The sequence below is a fragment of the Asparagus officinalis genome, chromosome 6 (assembly GCF_001876935.1).
Source record: "Asparagus officinalis chromosome 6, Aspof.V1, whole genome shotgun sequence".
In the NCBI taxonomy this organism is placed as follows: domain Eukaryota; kingdom Viridiplantae; phylum Streptophyta; class Magnoliopsida; order Asparagales; family Asparagaceae; genus Asparagus; species Asparagus officinalis.
This window is the reverse complement of record NC_033799.1, coordinates 46,955,086-46,972,977: the sequence shown is the minus strand read 5'-3', so window position 1 is coordinate 46,972,977 and position 17,892 is coordinate 46,955,086. Positions and strand designations below refer to the sequence as shown.

The 17,892-nt window shown below is 37.3% G+C and overlaps 1 protein-coding gene across 1 annotated transcript in view; it reads left to right on the top strand.

Annotated features, from left to right (window-relative positions):
- The window catches only part of LOC109846134, a 53,336-nt gene that overhangs the window by 23,861 nt on the left and 11,583 nt on the right, over nt 1-17,892 (top strand). The window contains exons 4-5 of the mRNA XM_020415359.1: nt 14,671-14,934; nt 15,030-15,125. Of these exons, the coding sequence (XP_020270948.1) occupies nt 14,671-14,934; nt 15,030-15,125 (360 nt within the window). The remainder of the gene's footprint in view (nt 1-14,670; nt 14,935-15,029; nt 15,126-17,892) is intronic.

Below are 17,892 nucleotides of genomic sequence, written 5' to 3'. Positions count from 1 at the left end.
GCCGCCGTGACTTCACCGCTGCAGTCAATCAAGGTAATATTATTTGTCACTTAGATCATTAAATTTTCTATTAGGTCCCTTAATCATTGAAATTAGTTCATCAAATCATTGAAATTACTAGTAAATTTGTTAATTCTTAAGTTATTTTGAATTAGCCCCTTCAATCAAGAGTAAAATAGCAATTAGAGGGAAACTACTCTGCTTAGCTATTGTCGGTAGGTTTTTGCGAATTTATTGGTGTTAAATGGCTGAATTGTTGACATATTTATATTATTTGTAATTATATCATCGTTGGAGATGATTTTATGATTAATTCTAATAGGATTCTATGAGTTGTAACTATCCATTTAGATTGCTAGGTTTTGTTTTCCCTTCCTTCCGATTTTTGCGACTCTAATGAATCGCTTGGAGATGGATAATGCAGCAATGGTTAAGATTCAATTGTGAATTATGAATTGAATTAAAATAATTTTTTGTTTTGGGTTAATATTTATTTTAAGTTTTGATGCAGTTCCTAGTGGGAAAAATTAAACTATTGCACTCTCTTCAAAAAACAGCAAAATAACTTTATAGTGTTTATATTAAAGATGCACGTAAGAACCTAGCTCAGGCTTGTAGTAGAATCTTTTTCAATGTTAAATCCATGTCTGTCTAATAATGTACACTTATTAACTATCACAGCAGTGGTGGGCGCACAGAGGAACTTTAGTTAAATTTGTATGTAGCTTTTGTAGAAGTAAATATTTCAATAGTACTAAAAAGTTTGCTAAAGTCAATTGCATATGTTATATATCATGATTTATGAATCGAAAGTCATTACCCCTAGTTTCCCGTCTAATAATGTTGGATGTGAATCTCTTCTTATATAAACTCACGCAATTCTAGTTGGATGTGAAAATACTTTTTACATCTAAAGAGAATAACGTGATTTATGTTAGGAGCATGATATACATGCAATAATTATTAGATCTGTCCGGGGCGGAGTCCCCTTCTCGTATAGGTTAGGAATACAGTAGTGTATCATCTATCTTTGTGTACTTTATGCATTTTTATTCCTTATAAATTTTGATAACACGTACCGCATTGTTCTCCGTGTACAATAAGCGTATGTTGTTTTGCGTATCGATCTATAATCGATCTATTATCAATGATTGATACGTATTATAACATCCGCACAGTATACTCGGAGAACTGCGGGTAGGTGCTGCCAAAATTTTCAAGAAATAAAAACGCTTAAAGTATATAAAGGTAGTTGTAAACACTACTATATTCTTAATGGGATAGGTCCATTTCCTATGACAGCCGTTAAATTGTCTTATTTCAAATATGAACGTTAGATTTTACTCCCACATAATTTATGTTCTGGTAATTTTCCCTCCGAGATTATTATAATTAAAATTTCCTTGATGTCGTGAAGAAAGTTAATATCACGCAACCTTTACTTTGATGCGTTACTAATAAAAATTCACATTACCTAATTATGCTTAATATCATACAGATCTATGAGGATAGTTTCGGACAAATCATGGATCGATATTCCTCGTATTGATAGATGGAGGGATAGTCGATATAAAGATGGAATAAATCAATTCATACAGTACGCCTTGGCAAACCCACGGAAGTTAAATAGTGATGTCGTGTATTGTCCCTGCTGTTGGTGTAAAAATAGGGCGTTGGTGGATAAAAGTGATTTACAGAAACACTTAATATCAGGATTCCATGAGGAGTACAAATATTGGATGTTTCATGGGGAAGGATGTCTTGAAGAAATGGAACTGATAGCGGATACCGGTACTTCCGGTGGGAGAATAGATGATACGAGAATAGATGATACACATACGATGCTCGTGGATATGTTAACAGTTCCTAATATAGATCAATCTGATTATGCCGAGGATGCTGACGAGTCGGGAAATGCTGGAGGCGTGACTGATCATGAGCAGCTGGCGCAGATAATGAAATTAATAGACGATAATGAAAATGACCTGTACGAGGGTTGCACCGAGTTCACCAGGTTATCATTTATGCTGCGTCTTTTGCGTATAAAGTCTCTTAGTGGAATGGAAGATAAATATTTTATCATGTTGCTTGTGTTGCTGAGAAAAGTCATTCCAAATGGAAAAGAGAGCATACTAGAAAATTATGATAACGCAAAGAAGATTGTTTCCGTTATAGGACTTGATTACAATACAATCGACGCATGCCCTAATGATTGTATCCTCTACTATAAAGATAAAAAAGATCTTCAGGAGTGTCCAATTTGTGGAGTATCACGGTGGGTACAACGCAAAAATTGTTCAACACGTGGGACAACAAGGGCTATGTTTAAGCAAAAGAAGATTCCAGCAAAGGTCCTGCGTCATTTTCCCTTAATACCAAGGCTAAAACGGTTGTATATGAATAAAGACACTGCTAAGCAAATGAGGTGGCACATGGAAGAACGTACTAATGATGGTAAAATCAGACATCCGGCTGATGCAGAGGCGTGGAAGCATATGGATAGAACTTTTCCTTGGTTTGCGAATGAGTGCAGGAATGTTAGACTAGGTTTGTCTAGCGACGGATTCAATCCATTTGGGATAATGAGTTCTGGTTGGTCTACATGGCCTGTGGTATTAACGCCTTACAACTTACCACCTTGGCTTTGCATGAAACAACCGTATATGATACTTTCATTATTGATACCGGGCAAGCATGCACCAGGCAATGACATAGATGTGTTTTTAGAACCGCTAATTGATGAGTTAAAACAACCCTGGACTTAAGGGGTTATGACATATGATACTCATGCAAAGCAGTCTTTCAGACTACGTGCTATTTTACTATGGACAATTAATGATTTTCCAGCCTATGCGAATCTTTCAGGTTGGTCTACAAAGGGAACATATGCATGTCCAGTGTGTGGTCCAGAAGAGATCAGAATCCTGTTGAAAATTATATAACATATTATGGAATGTTGGAAGATGTGGTGGAGATATTCTACGGCTATGGTGGTCCAAATGAACATAAATACATGATGTTCATGATTCGTTGGTGTTTTGTAAAGACTCAAAAGGATCCCTTTGGATTTACAATTGTCAATCTCGATAAAGAAATTGATAGTGATGAAAAATTCATGTTTGCATCTCAGGTGGGACAATGTTTCTATGTGAAAGATCCTGCGGTTAAAGACGAGTGGGTTGTCCTGAACAAGGATTCTAGGGCTTATATTCAACCTTCTATCAATGAAGATGATGGCGAGAGCTATATAAACAACTTCAATGAGCCAAATGCAGCGATCGATGAATTCTCGTATCCTCAAAACATAGTGTTTGATACGGATGCTCCAACAACTCGGACAGACATTCCAAATATTGTCACAGACATTAATAGGAGCTAAACAACAATTATTTGTAATCGGGTCTTCATGTAACTTTTTTTAGTTTGCAAATTGTAAAATGAAAACTTTAATATCACTATGATGTATCTCAATTACCTTTTGGACGATATAAATATGTAATATCTTATTTTGTATATTCAGCTTGTAGATGCCTACAAACTTGATGTGAACTGAAAATTTTAGTAACGCAACAATACATATTGTTTTTATTTACGCCAAGCCAAATTGCATCTATAATATATTAATTTGTATGTTTATTCAACTTGCAGATGTCTAAAAACATTAACAGGAGGTTATTCGAAGCTAACCCCAGTCAAGACCAATCCACTGAGGAAGAGCCACCGAGTTCAGGAGAGATGTCAGGTATATCTTAGTTTAACTTAAGTATTTTTATTCATGATATATGCACAATGATAATTTATTTCTTTTATTTTTTTAGGTGAGGGTGAGGAAGAGCCGACTACCGTACCATTATATGCAGATCCTCCAGTGATACTTCGAGCATATATTCCTGGGATTGAGCGCGGGCCTTTACCAGCATGTGCAGAGGGGTACAGACTCAAGCATACATAAAAATACATGCTTGCGAAAAAACGATTGGATGAATGGGGCCCACAGATTAATGAGATTTTATCTAATGCAAAAAATGAAATCAGACAAAGATTTGGTGAGATTGATCAAAAAATTTTATTCTGGGTCTATTATTTAGTGATGGGTGCCTTGATTCTGTGTATTAATTGGATGATTAATCTTAGAACAACTCAGCTGAATTAATGCTTGCAAGTAGCGTTGAGATTAAACATATATCTAATGTTTGAAAAAGTCTATAACATTTGAACTTTTTTCCTTTGCATTTATATTCTGATTAAATAGAAGATAATGAAATTCTAACTTAGTTAAGGGTGCTATCAAGACAAGTTCTAACCCTTTTAGCTTGTAAAACATCAATAATAAAACCCCAGTCTAAAATATCATGTTGACTGTCTACATAATTGCATTTTTTTCCTTAATATTGTATCTATATCTAATAAAAGTGTTGATATATCTATTATTTTTTTCTTTGTTGTAGGAGAAAAACTTTATATCTATTATTTTTTTCTTTGTTGTAGGATAAAAACTTTACCAGAAAAAAGGACGCCAAGGCAGTGACTTTAAAAAAAAGTTACCCCCGGATGGTTTTCGAGCAATTGTGAGATGGGGACATAATGGGATTCCAACCGGACAATGAGCTATTAACTTTAGCTCATACCTTGGATGCTTGATACGGAGGAGTGATAATGTGAATCCTTATTACGAGGCTGAGGAGCAGCCATTTCATGTCTTGGAGAGTATATATCGAGATTGTTGGGTAAATTCTTCTATTTAGCACAATTATTTTTCAATTCTGTCAATTATTGTCCATGCTTAACTATATTTTAATTTTTAGAGATATTTCAACATCGAAGACAATCCCGTAGGCTGGGAATTTTTATTTGGATACACGGGAAAGTTCAAGCATTCTCTTCGGGAGTGGAGACATGAGTTAAAGAAGAAATGCTTTGATTGTTTCACTCACAACTGGGAGAGGATATACAAGCGAGATAAGAGGGTTGAGCCTGAGCACTTAGCTGCACTTATAGTATTGTGGGGCCAAGAGGAGCACCAGGTAAATATGTATAGTAGATAATTATCATCAAGTTATTTATCTGAAACTTGTGATATATTTCATTGTATATTATAGTTTGTACTAAAATTCTCTTTGTTCATGTTGAAGAAAAAATGTCAGAGAAATAAACTAAATCGATGGAAGAAAGATTATGATCATCATACGTGGACTACTTCATTTGCCCAGATTGAGGATCAATTTTGTAGGACAACGGTATAAAGTCTTTTAATCTTCTATATATATTCTCTCCGCTTCCTAGAATATTTGATAAATAAAACTAATAAATATATTTTTAAATCTCAGAACGCTCCCTTTATCCCACTACCAGAACTGCACAGGAGAACGATGGTTCAATTTAAGAAGGGGTACGATGACGATGAGACTAAGAAACAAAAGCTAGAATTGGCCAAGAAAATGCAGGTTAACTAATTATCTTAGCTCTTATTAGCATGTTCTTTTGTTGGGAATTTATTGTTTGCACTCTTCTTTTGGTCATCTTAATTATCATACATGAATTATATGTGTGAACTACTTCATTTTTTTTTTTACTTGTTCAGGTAAATATATCTTTTATTTTTGAAAGGTCAATTCTTAAATTTATTTTTTTGTCTTTTAGGAAGCTCTGGAAAACACATATTCTGAGGTTGTTGCACAGAGCCAAGAGCCCCTGACTAGAGAGCAGAATTATAATGTGAGCCATTTAGTTTGTGGACTTCCCAAAAAGGGGAGGACCAGGTGGATGGGAGTTGGAGCTCAGAGGGTGTCTACACAATTCCAGCCTCCGCCGATTTCCACACCCTCGACTATGCCATCGGGGCCCTCTTACATGCCGCAGGAGGATTGCACTCAGCAGGCGATACAGCTTGTATCCTCTGTGATGAATATGTTAGATGGTCAGATTCCCGAGGAGATGTGGGAGGATATTCAAGAGGAGCTTATGCGAGTGATCCAACCTACTGCTACTTTTGCGATGGTTTCCAGGCAAATAATGAAATCTTGTAGAAGGCGGGTTCCTACTCGGGTGCAAAGCCAGATTATGAACTTCTTGGCCACTCAAAAGGCATTTACTGGTAGTGGAGAGAGTAGCAGACAGGTATACTTATTATATATGTAAAACATGATTACACACAATATTATGTGATTCTAAATTTAAATTATTTTGTTGTTAGATTGGAGATGATACTAGGAGATGTGGATGATGACATGGATAGGGCGGATGACCTATCTTAGTGAGTTATATCCTAAACTCGTGTATGGTTTGTATATTGGACATCTTTATATTGGATATAATGATATGCGTATATGTTTTGTTGTGGAAAATTTTGTGGATTTAGAACTTATGATATGTGTGTATAGTTTGTTATGGGATTTTTCGTGGATTTAGAACTTATGATATGCGTGTATTTAGAACTTATGATTTGTTGTGGAAATTTTTGTGGATATATTTCGAGATGTTTGTGAAAATTGAATGAACATATTGTGGAAATTGAATGAACATATTTCGAATATTTGTGAAATTTGATTGAATGAGAGATGTTTGTGAAATTTGGATATATTTCGAGATGTGAATGTGCAGGAAATTGAATGAGAGATGTTTGCAGATTTGTATGTACAGGGAATATGTACAGGGAACTGATTAATCAGCTAATTTTTTTTAGCTGGTAATGACTATCGTTGACGGGAAACCCGTCAGCGATAACTATCGCTGACGGGATCCCCGTCAGCAATGTATATAACATCGCTGACGGGGATGCCGTCAGCGATAACTATCGCTGACGGGTCTCCCGTCAGCGATGTTATATAAATCGCTGACGGGGATTCCGTCAGCGATAGTTATCACTGACGGGCTTCCTGTCAGCAATAATTTGTACAGTGTTGACGAAAAGCCGTCAGCAACAAAAATCACTGACGGATTCCCGTCAGTGATGTTATATTCATCGCTGACGGGGTTCCCGTCAGCGATGTTCCATTATAACTGACGGCACTTGCCGTCAACATTGTTTCCGTCAGTAATAACCATTACTGACGGCGCCCTGTCAGCAATAGTTTTTCCCTGACAGGACTATTGCTGACGGTGTATCCTTGACGGGATGCCGTCAAGGATACTTATCGCCGACGGGATTTTAAGCATTCCTGACGGGAATGCCCGTCAACGATACCTATTTTTCCACTAGTGGATGTTGCTGAAAGAAAGAATTAAACATTGCTGAATATAGTTAGATGCATGTTGTCTCATTCTGGTCTCTCTAAAATTTTTGGAGAGAAGCATTGTTAACTGCAAACTACATTTTAAATAGAATTTCCACCAAGTCAATTGTATCTATACCATATGAATTATGGAATGTAAGGAAATCTAATCTGAGTCATCTCAGGAAGTGGGGATCTATAGCCCATGTTCTCATTCCATATCAACTTAGAAATAAGTTGCATTTTAAAACAATAAAGTGTAGATTAATAGGCTATTCAGAAAAGGAAAAGGGGTACAAGTTCTACAATAAAGAAAAACGAGTCATTAAAGCAGAGATGCTACATTTCTAGAGGATCTAGAGGAAGAGGAACAAGTTCAAGATGAAATGCTAGAATCCATGAGAGAAGAACTTGATTCTATAGAAAAGAATAAAGTATGAGAGTTATGTGATTTACCGAAAAATAGAAAAGTCAAAGGATGAAAATGAGCACTTAAAAAGAAATATTGTGTTGATGGATCTATTGATAAATTTAAAGCATGGTTAGTTGCCAAGTGTAACAAACAGAATGCAGGAATAAATTTTTAGGAGATGTATTCTCCTGTAGCTAAATTTGCATCTATTAGAATAATTCTGGCTATCGTTGCATATCTTAATTTGGAGTTATTCGAAATGGATGTTAAAATTACATTTCTTAATGAAGAGTTGAAGGAAGTGATATATATGCAACAACCTAAAGGTTTTCAGGTGACAAGACAGGAACATAAAGTTTACAAATTAATGAAATCTCTATTCGGTTTAAAATAGTCTTCTAGATAGTGGTATCTCAAATTTTAGATGCAGTCACCAAACTTGATTTTATTCAAAATAAATTAGATAACTGTGTATATGTCTTGAAAAGTGAGTGTAAATTTACTATATTATCCTTATATGTGGATGATATATTGCTCGCCGAAAATGACATAAAAATATTAAATAAAATCAAGGCAGATCTCAGTAAAAAGTTTGAGATGAAAAACATGGGAGATGCATCATATATTCTTAGAATTCAAATAATTCGAGATAGAAAGTCTAGAATACTAAGTTTAAACCAAGAATAGTATTTAAGATCGATTCTAAAAATGTTTGGAATGGAGAATTCCAATCTTGCACCAACTCCGTTGGTCATGGAAAAGAGATTATATAAAGAGCAAAGCCCTAGAGAGGGGCAAAAGCCATTAGATATTTCTTATGCTCAAGCAATTGAAAGCTTGACGTATGCAATATTATGCACCAGACCTGATATAGCTTATGTTATAAGTCTAGTCAGTCGATGTCAAAGTAATCCAGGACCGGCATATTGGAAAGCTATTAAAAGGATTATGAAGTATATCAAAGGTACATTGACTCATAGATTGGTTTATCAAGCCGATTCGTTTGATCACCTCGGTTACTCTAATATTGATTTCGGAGGTGATAAAGATGATGGAAAGTCCACTTCGGGATACTTGTTCATCTCTGGAGAAGGAGTTGTTTCTTAGAGTAACAAGAAACAATGGTATGTTGCTAGATACATACAAGAAGCTGAATATATAGCTTACAGCATGACAACTACACATCTTGTCCGGATAAGACAGTTTTTGGTTGATCTAGATCTCAATTTGTTAGAAGGACCTATTGATATTTATTATGATAATCAAGCATCAATTAGCTTGATCAATAGTGATACGAATAGTTTCAAAGGAAAACATATTAAGATCCAGTATCACTACATTCGAGATATTGTAAAAAACTAGAGAAGTTAAAGTGACTTATATCCCCACTACAGATATGATTGCTGATCCTTTGACAAAGAGAATACCAGGGAAATCCTTTATCAAACATATAAGTTTGATGGGACCTAGGAATAACTAAGTTCAAGTAAATTTCATGAATATGAAAATGGAGTTGCTCTCTATGGGAAATATTCGTGGAGATAAAGTTACTGATACTTATCTATACAATTAACTATACTCTAAATCAAGTAAACTTGATAGTACATACATGTATAATATTAAATAATCATCCGTCGTCCATCATGGAGGTTGGATAGATTTGCTCTCTACTCAAAAGTCCCTTAATTTGAACCTCTCTAGAAGATCCAAAACAATTTGTAGAGAGAAGATCCATCTTTGAAGACGAGAAAAATTCGTCAATTAAAATACAAAAAAAAGAAAAGAAACATTTTCCAGAAGTCTCTTTAATGCCCCTCCTCAAGTGTTTACTGCCGCCTTGAGAAAAGGGAGGCCACATTTACTCTGACTGTGACAACTCCCCTCCCTATAAAGTTTGATACTTAAACTCACTCGTCCTCTTGATTCATTCAAAGCCTCTGACCAGATTCTTCACGTGAGCCTGCAATAGTCACCCGTACTCCTCAACAGTACTCGTTACATCCACTAATTGATATTAGCTCATCATATCTTTGGTATTCCTAAATAAATCATTTAAATCATTGAAATGGCTCTAATTAGAAAATTAAGTCCTGTAGCTATTTTAGGTCTAGTCCCTTAATTCATAAAACTGCCATTACGTAAGAGCGGTGTTAGGGGCACACCATGAGGCACACCTCCGGTCACACTCCCCCACCTGCTACAGTGCAGGGGGCCCCACAGGAGATTTTTTTAAAAATCTCCTGTGGGGCCCCCTGCACTGTAGCAGGTGGGGGAGTGTGACCGGAGGTGTGCCTCATGGTGTGCCTCTAACATTTCTTATTACGTAACTCAGTTCTCGTAAGTTTACTCCAGACTAGCCCCTAGCTCTACTTGCTACCTATGGTCTTAACGGACGAACTAATTTCGAAGTAAACTAGGAGAAAACTGGGGGTCCTTGTAGAAGTTTCAACGATCAGAGGGGCTAATCTCAAACTATACAAGATTTAGGGGGCAAATACTAACAAGACCCAATAAACTAATGAACCGGATTCCCTTGTGTGGGCATTAAACATTGGCATCACATCACATGGGGGAAGCACAATAATGCTACTCTCTATGTGCAATTTTTTTATTTTAATTTTATTTTAATTTATTAATTTATTTATTTGGGTATAAAGAGGGCTTTTCACCTGCAGTCTAAATTTATAAGCTCCCCACTATCCAAAAATCATCCATCTTCTCCTTCCTCCAGATTAATCAACAGACTGGAAGAAATAAGAACCCAACCCTGACCCTTGACGAGCTCACCGGTGATGATATGAAGGATGACGACGATGAAGAGGACGGAGGCAGTAGCAACAGATGCTTACGCTGGGTTGGGAGGTTGTTAGGAACCGATCATCAGTTGGAAACCAGTCGATTGAGTCAAGAGCTTCGAAAGCTGAGAACCTGGAAGCTGAAGCTGAGGACTTGAACGCTGTGGACTGATACGCAAAGTTCAGGACTGATATACAGAGATTCACCCATCAGTTAGCTTTTTTTGTTAAGTTACCTACTCGCGTCGCATTAATATGTCAAATTAAGCAGAACCATCATGTTATGTCTAGGTTTGATTAGGTTTTGTTTCAGTTAGCTTCTTGTTGGATCGAGGGGGTTTTAGTTTGTGTTATTTGGCTTAGAATGGTGATCGGTCAAGTGGATTCACGCTCTCGGCGATGCATGGAACCGTGGGATTTGTTATTTGTATTACGCCATCTTGCTAGTTTGATAACGCTGGGTGCGCGGCTACGTCCCTCAACGCGTGCCCTCGCATATGCCACAAAATTAATTTCCTATGGGTGCGAGAGTTGAACTTGTGATCTCAGTATACTATTTATGGGCAAGTTACCAACTCGATCGGATCCCCTTGGATAATTGAGACACATTATCTCATCATTTTTAGTTGGGAATTAACTTGTGATCTCAGTATACTATCCACCCATTTTGACATGGGCATCCTACTCTTACAGGAGCATTACTCCCGATACATCAATTCGTTAGCGCTTACAATTTGTGGCTCTATTAATTTTCTTCTTGAGCCACATACTAGTGGTCGTTAGCGCTTACAATTTGTGGCTCTATTAATTTTCTTCTTGAGCCACATACTAGTGGAATTGGATCCTAGTGGAATTGGATCCCATATGGGCTCTATTAATTTTCTTCTTGAGCCACATACTAGTGGAATTGGATCCTAGTGGAATTGGATCCCATATGCTGACAATTGAATAGAGATTTGTAATTAGTATTTTAAGAAAATATATTATAGTATTTCATGAGAAATTCATACCGTTATGTAATTTTCTCTCATTGAGCGGGCTGAGGGGTCTCAACATGTACTTTGTATCTTAAACGAAGTACATTGTATCTCAATAGTACAACCATGGACCTAACTTTTATATATGCAATTAATCATACTGTAGACTAAGCAAACATCATAGATAAAAGGGAAAATTGCTTCTATTTCCAGCTAATGTTAGTTCTATTTAATGTTCATGTTAGTTCTAATAGAGGTCACATTAGTTTTAAGGGAAAAATGCTTCCAACCCCCAAAACACAAGAAAACGTGCTTCCCCCCTAAGACTTTTTCAACGGGTGCTTTGCCTCCAAAATCGCTCGCGATTTTCTTCCAGCCCCCAAAACGAATCCCCAGGCGTAACTACGTTTAAACCCCTCTCAAAATGCCCAAAATACCCTTCCGTTTAAAATTCCCCCTTATGAGTTACCTCCTCGTCCGTACCCTATCATCTCTCTTCTGTAAGCAAACCGACTCCAGAAATCCAATTCAAAGCCCTAGCCCTAAATTAACCGACTCCAACGCAAACCGAATCAAAGCAAATGGATTAAAATGGGCGGCGATTCAACCCCCAAAGCAAGCCTCCATGCCCACCACAGCGAAAGCGATGACGCCCAGCAGTTCGAAATCTCAGAAAGAGCCCAGACAACTGCAGTGCGTACTGAATCTGAGGCTGAAGTTGTGATTGCTAATGTTCTAGAGGATATCGCAACCAGCCATTCTTAACTCAGAAGTCCACCTTAAAATTTAAGTGTAGGCCCTCGCGAAGGTCTAGAGGGCAGCACCGGCACCACCGTCGCGTCCAACGATGCCACTAGAACGCTCCTTGATCTACAGAGAGGAGAAAAAGAGAAGCACGTGGTAGCACCCAAAAAATAATTTTTACCGTAAGTTTTATGTTGTTAAGGTTATGGTTTGATTGATAATGCTCCTAGTCTGGTGGGAATAATTTTTACCGTAAGTTTTATGTTGTTAAGGTTATGGTTTGATTGATAATGCTCCTAGTCTGGTGGGAAGGTCCAAAATTACGATAATGCTCCTAGTCTGGTGGGAAGGTCCAAAATTACGGGTGTCTGTTAGCTGTTGAGGTTACTGTTAGCATGCAAGATTCATGCTTTTATTGTTGAGGTTGTTATTTGGTTGTTGAGGTTAGCCTTTGGTTGTTAAGGTTAGGTTTTGGTTGTTAAGATTATAGGGTTGATGTTAAGGTTGTTAGTTTATCCGCAAAAATGTTAAGGTTAGGTTTTAGTTGTTATGTTTACTGATTATACTCAAAAATGCTTATGTCTTGTGTTTTTGTAATGTAGAAAAAGGGCAAAGCCAACTATTACGTTGCGGCCCACCGCCAGCTTCAGTGTCTATCATGACTTCATGCGGAGTTTGGTGCAACATATGGAGCCAAGACACTTTGTGGCCTATGAATATAGTATATTCAGACACTACGTCCATTTTGGCCCACATGGTGTCGATCTTTCCACCTTTGAGCACATTTTGAGTCAGTGGGACAAGAAAAGTAAGAAATTCGTCTTCACCGATAGGAATGATGGAGAAAAGATCGTCTGCTCATTCAACCTTGAGAGGGTAATGGAGCATACATGGTTCTCCAATGAGGGGCTTCATGTTGACCACAATTGGGATAGAAAAAATAGGATTTGGTCCAGGTCTTTTAACAAACCCGAGACCGAGGGTGCCAACACTATAGCTCCCCCTAAAGGAGGCCCCACCGGACGCAATATGGAGCAACTGCTATTGAAGCTGGTACTATCGGCTGATCGTCGAGATGTGAAGGACTTTGTCCTGCTACAGATCCTCTATCAGCTGAGCATGATTTGGTGTCCATGCAGTGTTTTCGGCGTTCATAGGCATTTATTCAAGTACGTCGACAGCATAGAAACAGGTCAATAACACTGCTTGGGAGAGCTATATATTTAGTGAGACAACTGACGCGATAGAGAGAGCACTAATGGTCCTAAGCCAGGGAAGACGATTTTATATCTGTAAGGGTGTACCCCTCTAGTTTGTGTAAGTAATCATGTCTTTTATTACTGATTGTGAAGGTTAGGGTTTAGTTGTTAACGTTACAGTTTAGTTGTCAAGGTTACGGTTTCGTTGTTAATATTATGGTTTGGTTGTTAAGGTTACGTTTTTATTGTTAGGGTTACTTATTAATTGTTAAGGATAACTGTGTTTGTTAAGTTTTTATTTTTCTAATGTGCAGTTGTGGTACTATGAACTTACCAGCATCAAGAAGCCAGCAGTTGGATGTACGGTGAGGCCTCCCCTCACAATTTGGGTGAGACTTGGAGAGGTTGCTAATTCTTTGAGATTGGTCACTGTTGTAGCTAAAGCAAGTAAAGCTACGATAAAGCTTCCACAACAACATGGCCAATTTTAAAGAATCGAGGGAGGTTTGTGGGGGAAGGAGCATGGGAAAGAGAAAGAGAAGATGAGGGAGAGAGAGAAGAGGAGGATTAAGGGATCGGCTGCAGTAGACGCCGGCGGGGCGCGTGACCCAAGACAACTTCTTCACAAGAAGAAGAGGGGAGCAGAAGATGACATCCCAATTGATGCAGATGTAAGAATTTTGCAGTTGTGAATTTTATTTGTTTTTAATTAATTAATCCTTTTAATAATACTCTATCCATTGCATAGGTTATACCACATGATATTGATGAAGACGTCGAGCAGCCAAATGAGGCAGTTGAACAAATGGAATGGCCTCAGCAAGTGATCTACTAGAAGAGCATTGCGGCAATGAACCAAGCATTACGTCGTGAAGACGAGTAAATTCAAGGATATGATTGCTGCCGATCGTGTAAAAATAAGTGCTCTTTTTGTGAATGTGGCTAAGCTGTCTGCTCAAAATAGAAGACTGAGAGAGGAACTAAGCGAAGCACGATCCAAAACCCTTTCTGTATATAAAGATAAGAGCCCTACAGGATTGGTGTCCGGCTCATTGATGGATCAGTAAACTTGTACAAGTTAGATGTCACTTGCAATTACGTTTGCATGTTATGTTTAAAGATTGATTGTTAAGTATATGGATTTTTTGTTAAGGTTAAGATTTTATTGTTAACTTTACGGATCTAATGTTAAGGTTAAGGATTTATTGCCAAGATTAGAGATTGATTGTTAAGTATCTGGGTTAGTTGTTAGGGTTATGTAACTGATGCTATGTTTTTTTAACAATGAAGTACCTAAGCTTATTTGTTTATTTTTTGAATCAAACACTCCAGGCACCGTGGGTGGCATTGATATACAGTACGAGGGGGATATTAATCAATCATTATTTGATGAAGCTAATAAGGAGAGCGAGGACCCTCCAACAGGGAGGGCCTCTCCACAACCAATTTTTACTGATATCAACAAGGAGAGTGAAGATGCTCCGTCAGGAGAAGTACCTCCACCAGAGAATAATCGCATTGATACGGCTCTTGAAGCAGAAATAAACGAGGGAGAGAAGGTGTCCCCGCCAGCGAAGGAGCTGCTAACTTGTACAGGTCAGCTTGCTTTTGCACTATACGTTAGAGATTGATTGTTATATCTACGTATTGGTTGTTAAGTTTTTGATTATTTATACTTTGAATATTATCAGAAACATGCACTCAACGCGAGGACACTGGAATGGAAATAACGTCGGTGGTTGGTGTCCCTTCTGCAGGACATAATACGGAGACGCAAACTTGTATAGGTTAGCAACTTTTTCACCATGTGTTTAGACATTAGTTGTTAGGGTTACTATGAAATTGTTAAGTTTAGATAGAAGGGTCTAAGTTTTCTTAATATTTATACTTCAAATGGATTGTTTAGAAACAGACACTCTAAGAGAGAACGCTGGGATGGAAATAAAGCAATCAGAGGATGCCCCTCACCAGCACCTGACACATCAACTGATGATGAAGATGCTCCTATTAGGTTTTCAAGGGCTTTGAATAAGAGAAAGAGTGGTGCAAGGGGGCACGCGAGAAGATGACCGCTGCTGCATCCCTTAAACGGAAGAGATGCAAAAGAGTGGTGAAGCCTTTCAAGTGGATAGTCACCCCTTACACTAAAAGGAAGAAGAAGAAAGAAAAAGATAACATAGGGGACAAGGTTATAATAGAAATGGCTGGAGAGGAGGAAGAGCAAGTGCAGGAAAAGGTAGCAGAGTTGGCTCCTGCTCGGCTACAAAGTGACCCCCACTCTATCTGAGAAAAACACATGAGTTCCCCTATGAGTTCAGAAGAAGAAATATGAAGGAATAAGCTGAACGAGGGGATTTCCTTTCCAGGAGGCTTCATCATCAAGTTTTTAGGTGGTAAGGACACATTTGTACATAATTATAAGGTGTCAGCAGATGTTGTCGCGCTGCTGACGGAAGAAGAGAAAAAACTCTAAACCATTTTTGCATTTGTAGATGTAACAAGTAAGTATTTACCTCATATCTCAAGTTTTTACAGCTTCACTTTTAAGGTTATCAATTAGTTGTTAGGGTTCCTCCTATGTTAATAATGTTATAGGTTTTATGTTAAAGTTACGGGTTTGGTGTTAAGATCACGGGTTTGTTGTTTAGGTTAAGGGTTTTTTGTTATAGATTGATTTGTTGTTAAGGTTGCGTGTTAGTTGTTAATGTTACGTGTTTGATGTTATAAGATTACGGGTATGTTGTTATGGTTACGGGTTTTTTGTTATGGTTATTGATTTGTTGTTTAGGTTACGGGTTTTTTGTTATAATTATTGATTTGTTGTTAAGGTTCCGTGTTAGTTGTTAAGGTTTCGTGTTTGATATTATAAGGTTACGGGTATGTTGTTATGGTTACGAGTTTTTTTGTTATGGTTATTGATTTGTTGTTTAGGTTTCGTATTAGTTGTTAAGGTTATGAGTTTGATGTTAAGGTTACGGGTATGTTGTTATGGTTACGGGTTTTTTGTTATGGTTATTGATTTGTTGTTTAGGTTACGCGTTTTTGTTATAGTTATTGATTTGTTGTTAAGGTTACGCGTTTGTTGTTAAGGTTACGGTTTTGTTGTTATGGTTACGTGTTTTTTTATTATGGTTATTGATTTGTTGTTAAAGTTACGGGTCTGTTGTTAAATTTACTGGTTTGTTCTTGCTATTAATTGTTAGTTGCTAACTATAATTTACTGATTTGTCCTTGTTTGCAGTTTTATTAAAGCGTACACCGGATCGGTGTGGTCTATTACTCGGCTTGAGATCTTCAATATATTACGTGGTGGGCGACTAGATGATGTAGTAAGATTTTCGATTGGTAATTATTGATTAGCATATTTAACAATACTATTATTAATTACTTTAAGATTTTCGATTGGTAATTATTGATTAGCATATTTAACAATACTATTATTAATTACTTGTTGTCAACTTATTATAGCTTGTTGATACGCTGCTTGATTTAGTTCGTGAAAATCAGAGAACATTGTCCAGTATAAAATTTGGGGTGGTCCCTGTTTAGTTTAGTATAAGTTTGTGTCTGGTGTGGCGTACTCCTACTTATCAGCACATAATCTATGTTAAAAGGAATTTGATCGGATTAATTCTTTATTGCAGCACCAGATACATGTGGTGAAACCAAATTATCAAGAACTGCATGATATTTACATCAAACACTTGGTCGATGCAGGGTGTACTAACCTCTTAGTTCCCATTGTCCAGGGGGATCATTGGCATCTACTGGAGTTTGATGTCGAAAATAATATTGCCAGGCATTACGACTCCTTTATGGAGAGATCTGGACATTGGGAACCTGTGTTCAATATTATCAAAGCCTTCAACTATATTAAAGCTGGCTTCGATGAGAACAAATTATGCAGCGTATTCGACCCAATCAAAGTTCCATGCGAGGAGCAAAAGGGATTGTAAGTTTTTCGAAACCCTTGTTAGAATTCAATGTTGGAAACTGGTTGTTAAGGTCACGAGTTTGTTATGTTTTGTTTGAAAGCAACAGTGGTCTCAATGGAGGATTGTTTTTGTGTGCAGGTATGACTGTAGGATCTACGTCTACCAGTTCGTAAAAGCTATTATCGAAGGTAGAGATGTCCTGTACGTCACACCCGTAGAGCATAACACATGGGTGGTACGTGCGAAGCTAGCAGCGTATTTACTGATTGAAGGCTGCAAGAGGAAAGAAGATACGGGAAAACTTGACGATGATGACGTTGAGATGTAGATTTTTTGTAAATAATATATTACAATTCTTTGTTAGTAACAATATACATGTAAATATTATAAATTTAAAGGTTAACATCGCATAGATAGCTTATGATCTATCTGTTAAGGTTATGGTCTGGTTGTCAATCTTATCGATTTATTGTTATGTTTGACATTGTATTGTTAAGTTTGTGGATTGTTTGTTAAGTTTAGCTCGTGGTTGTCAAAGATTAAAATTAAAACCCAATTCGTAACCTCAAACACAAACACAAGAATTCAGCAAACAACAAACCAAAGAACTATAAGTTCA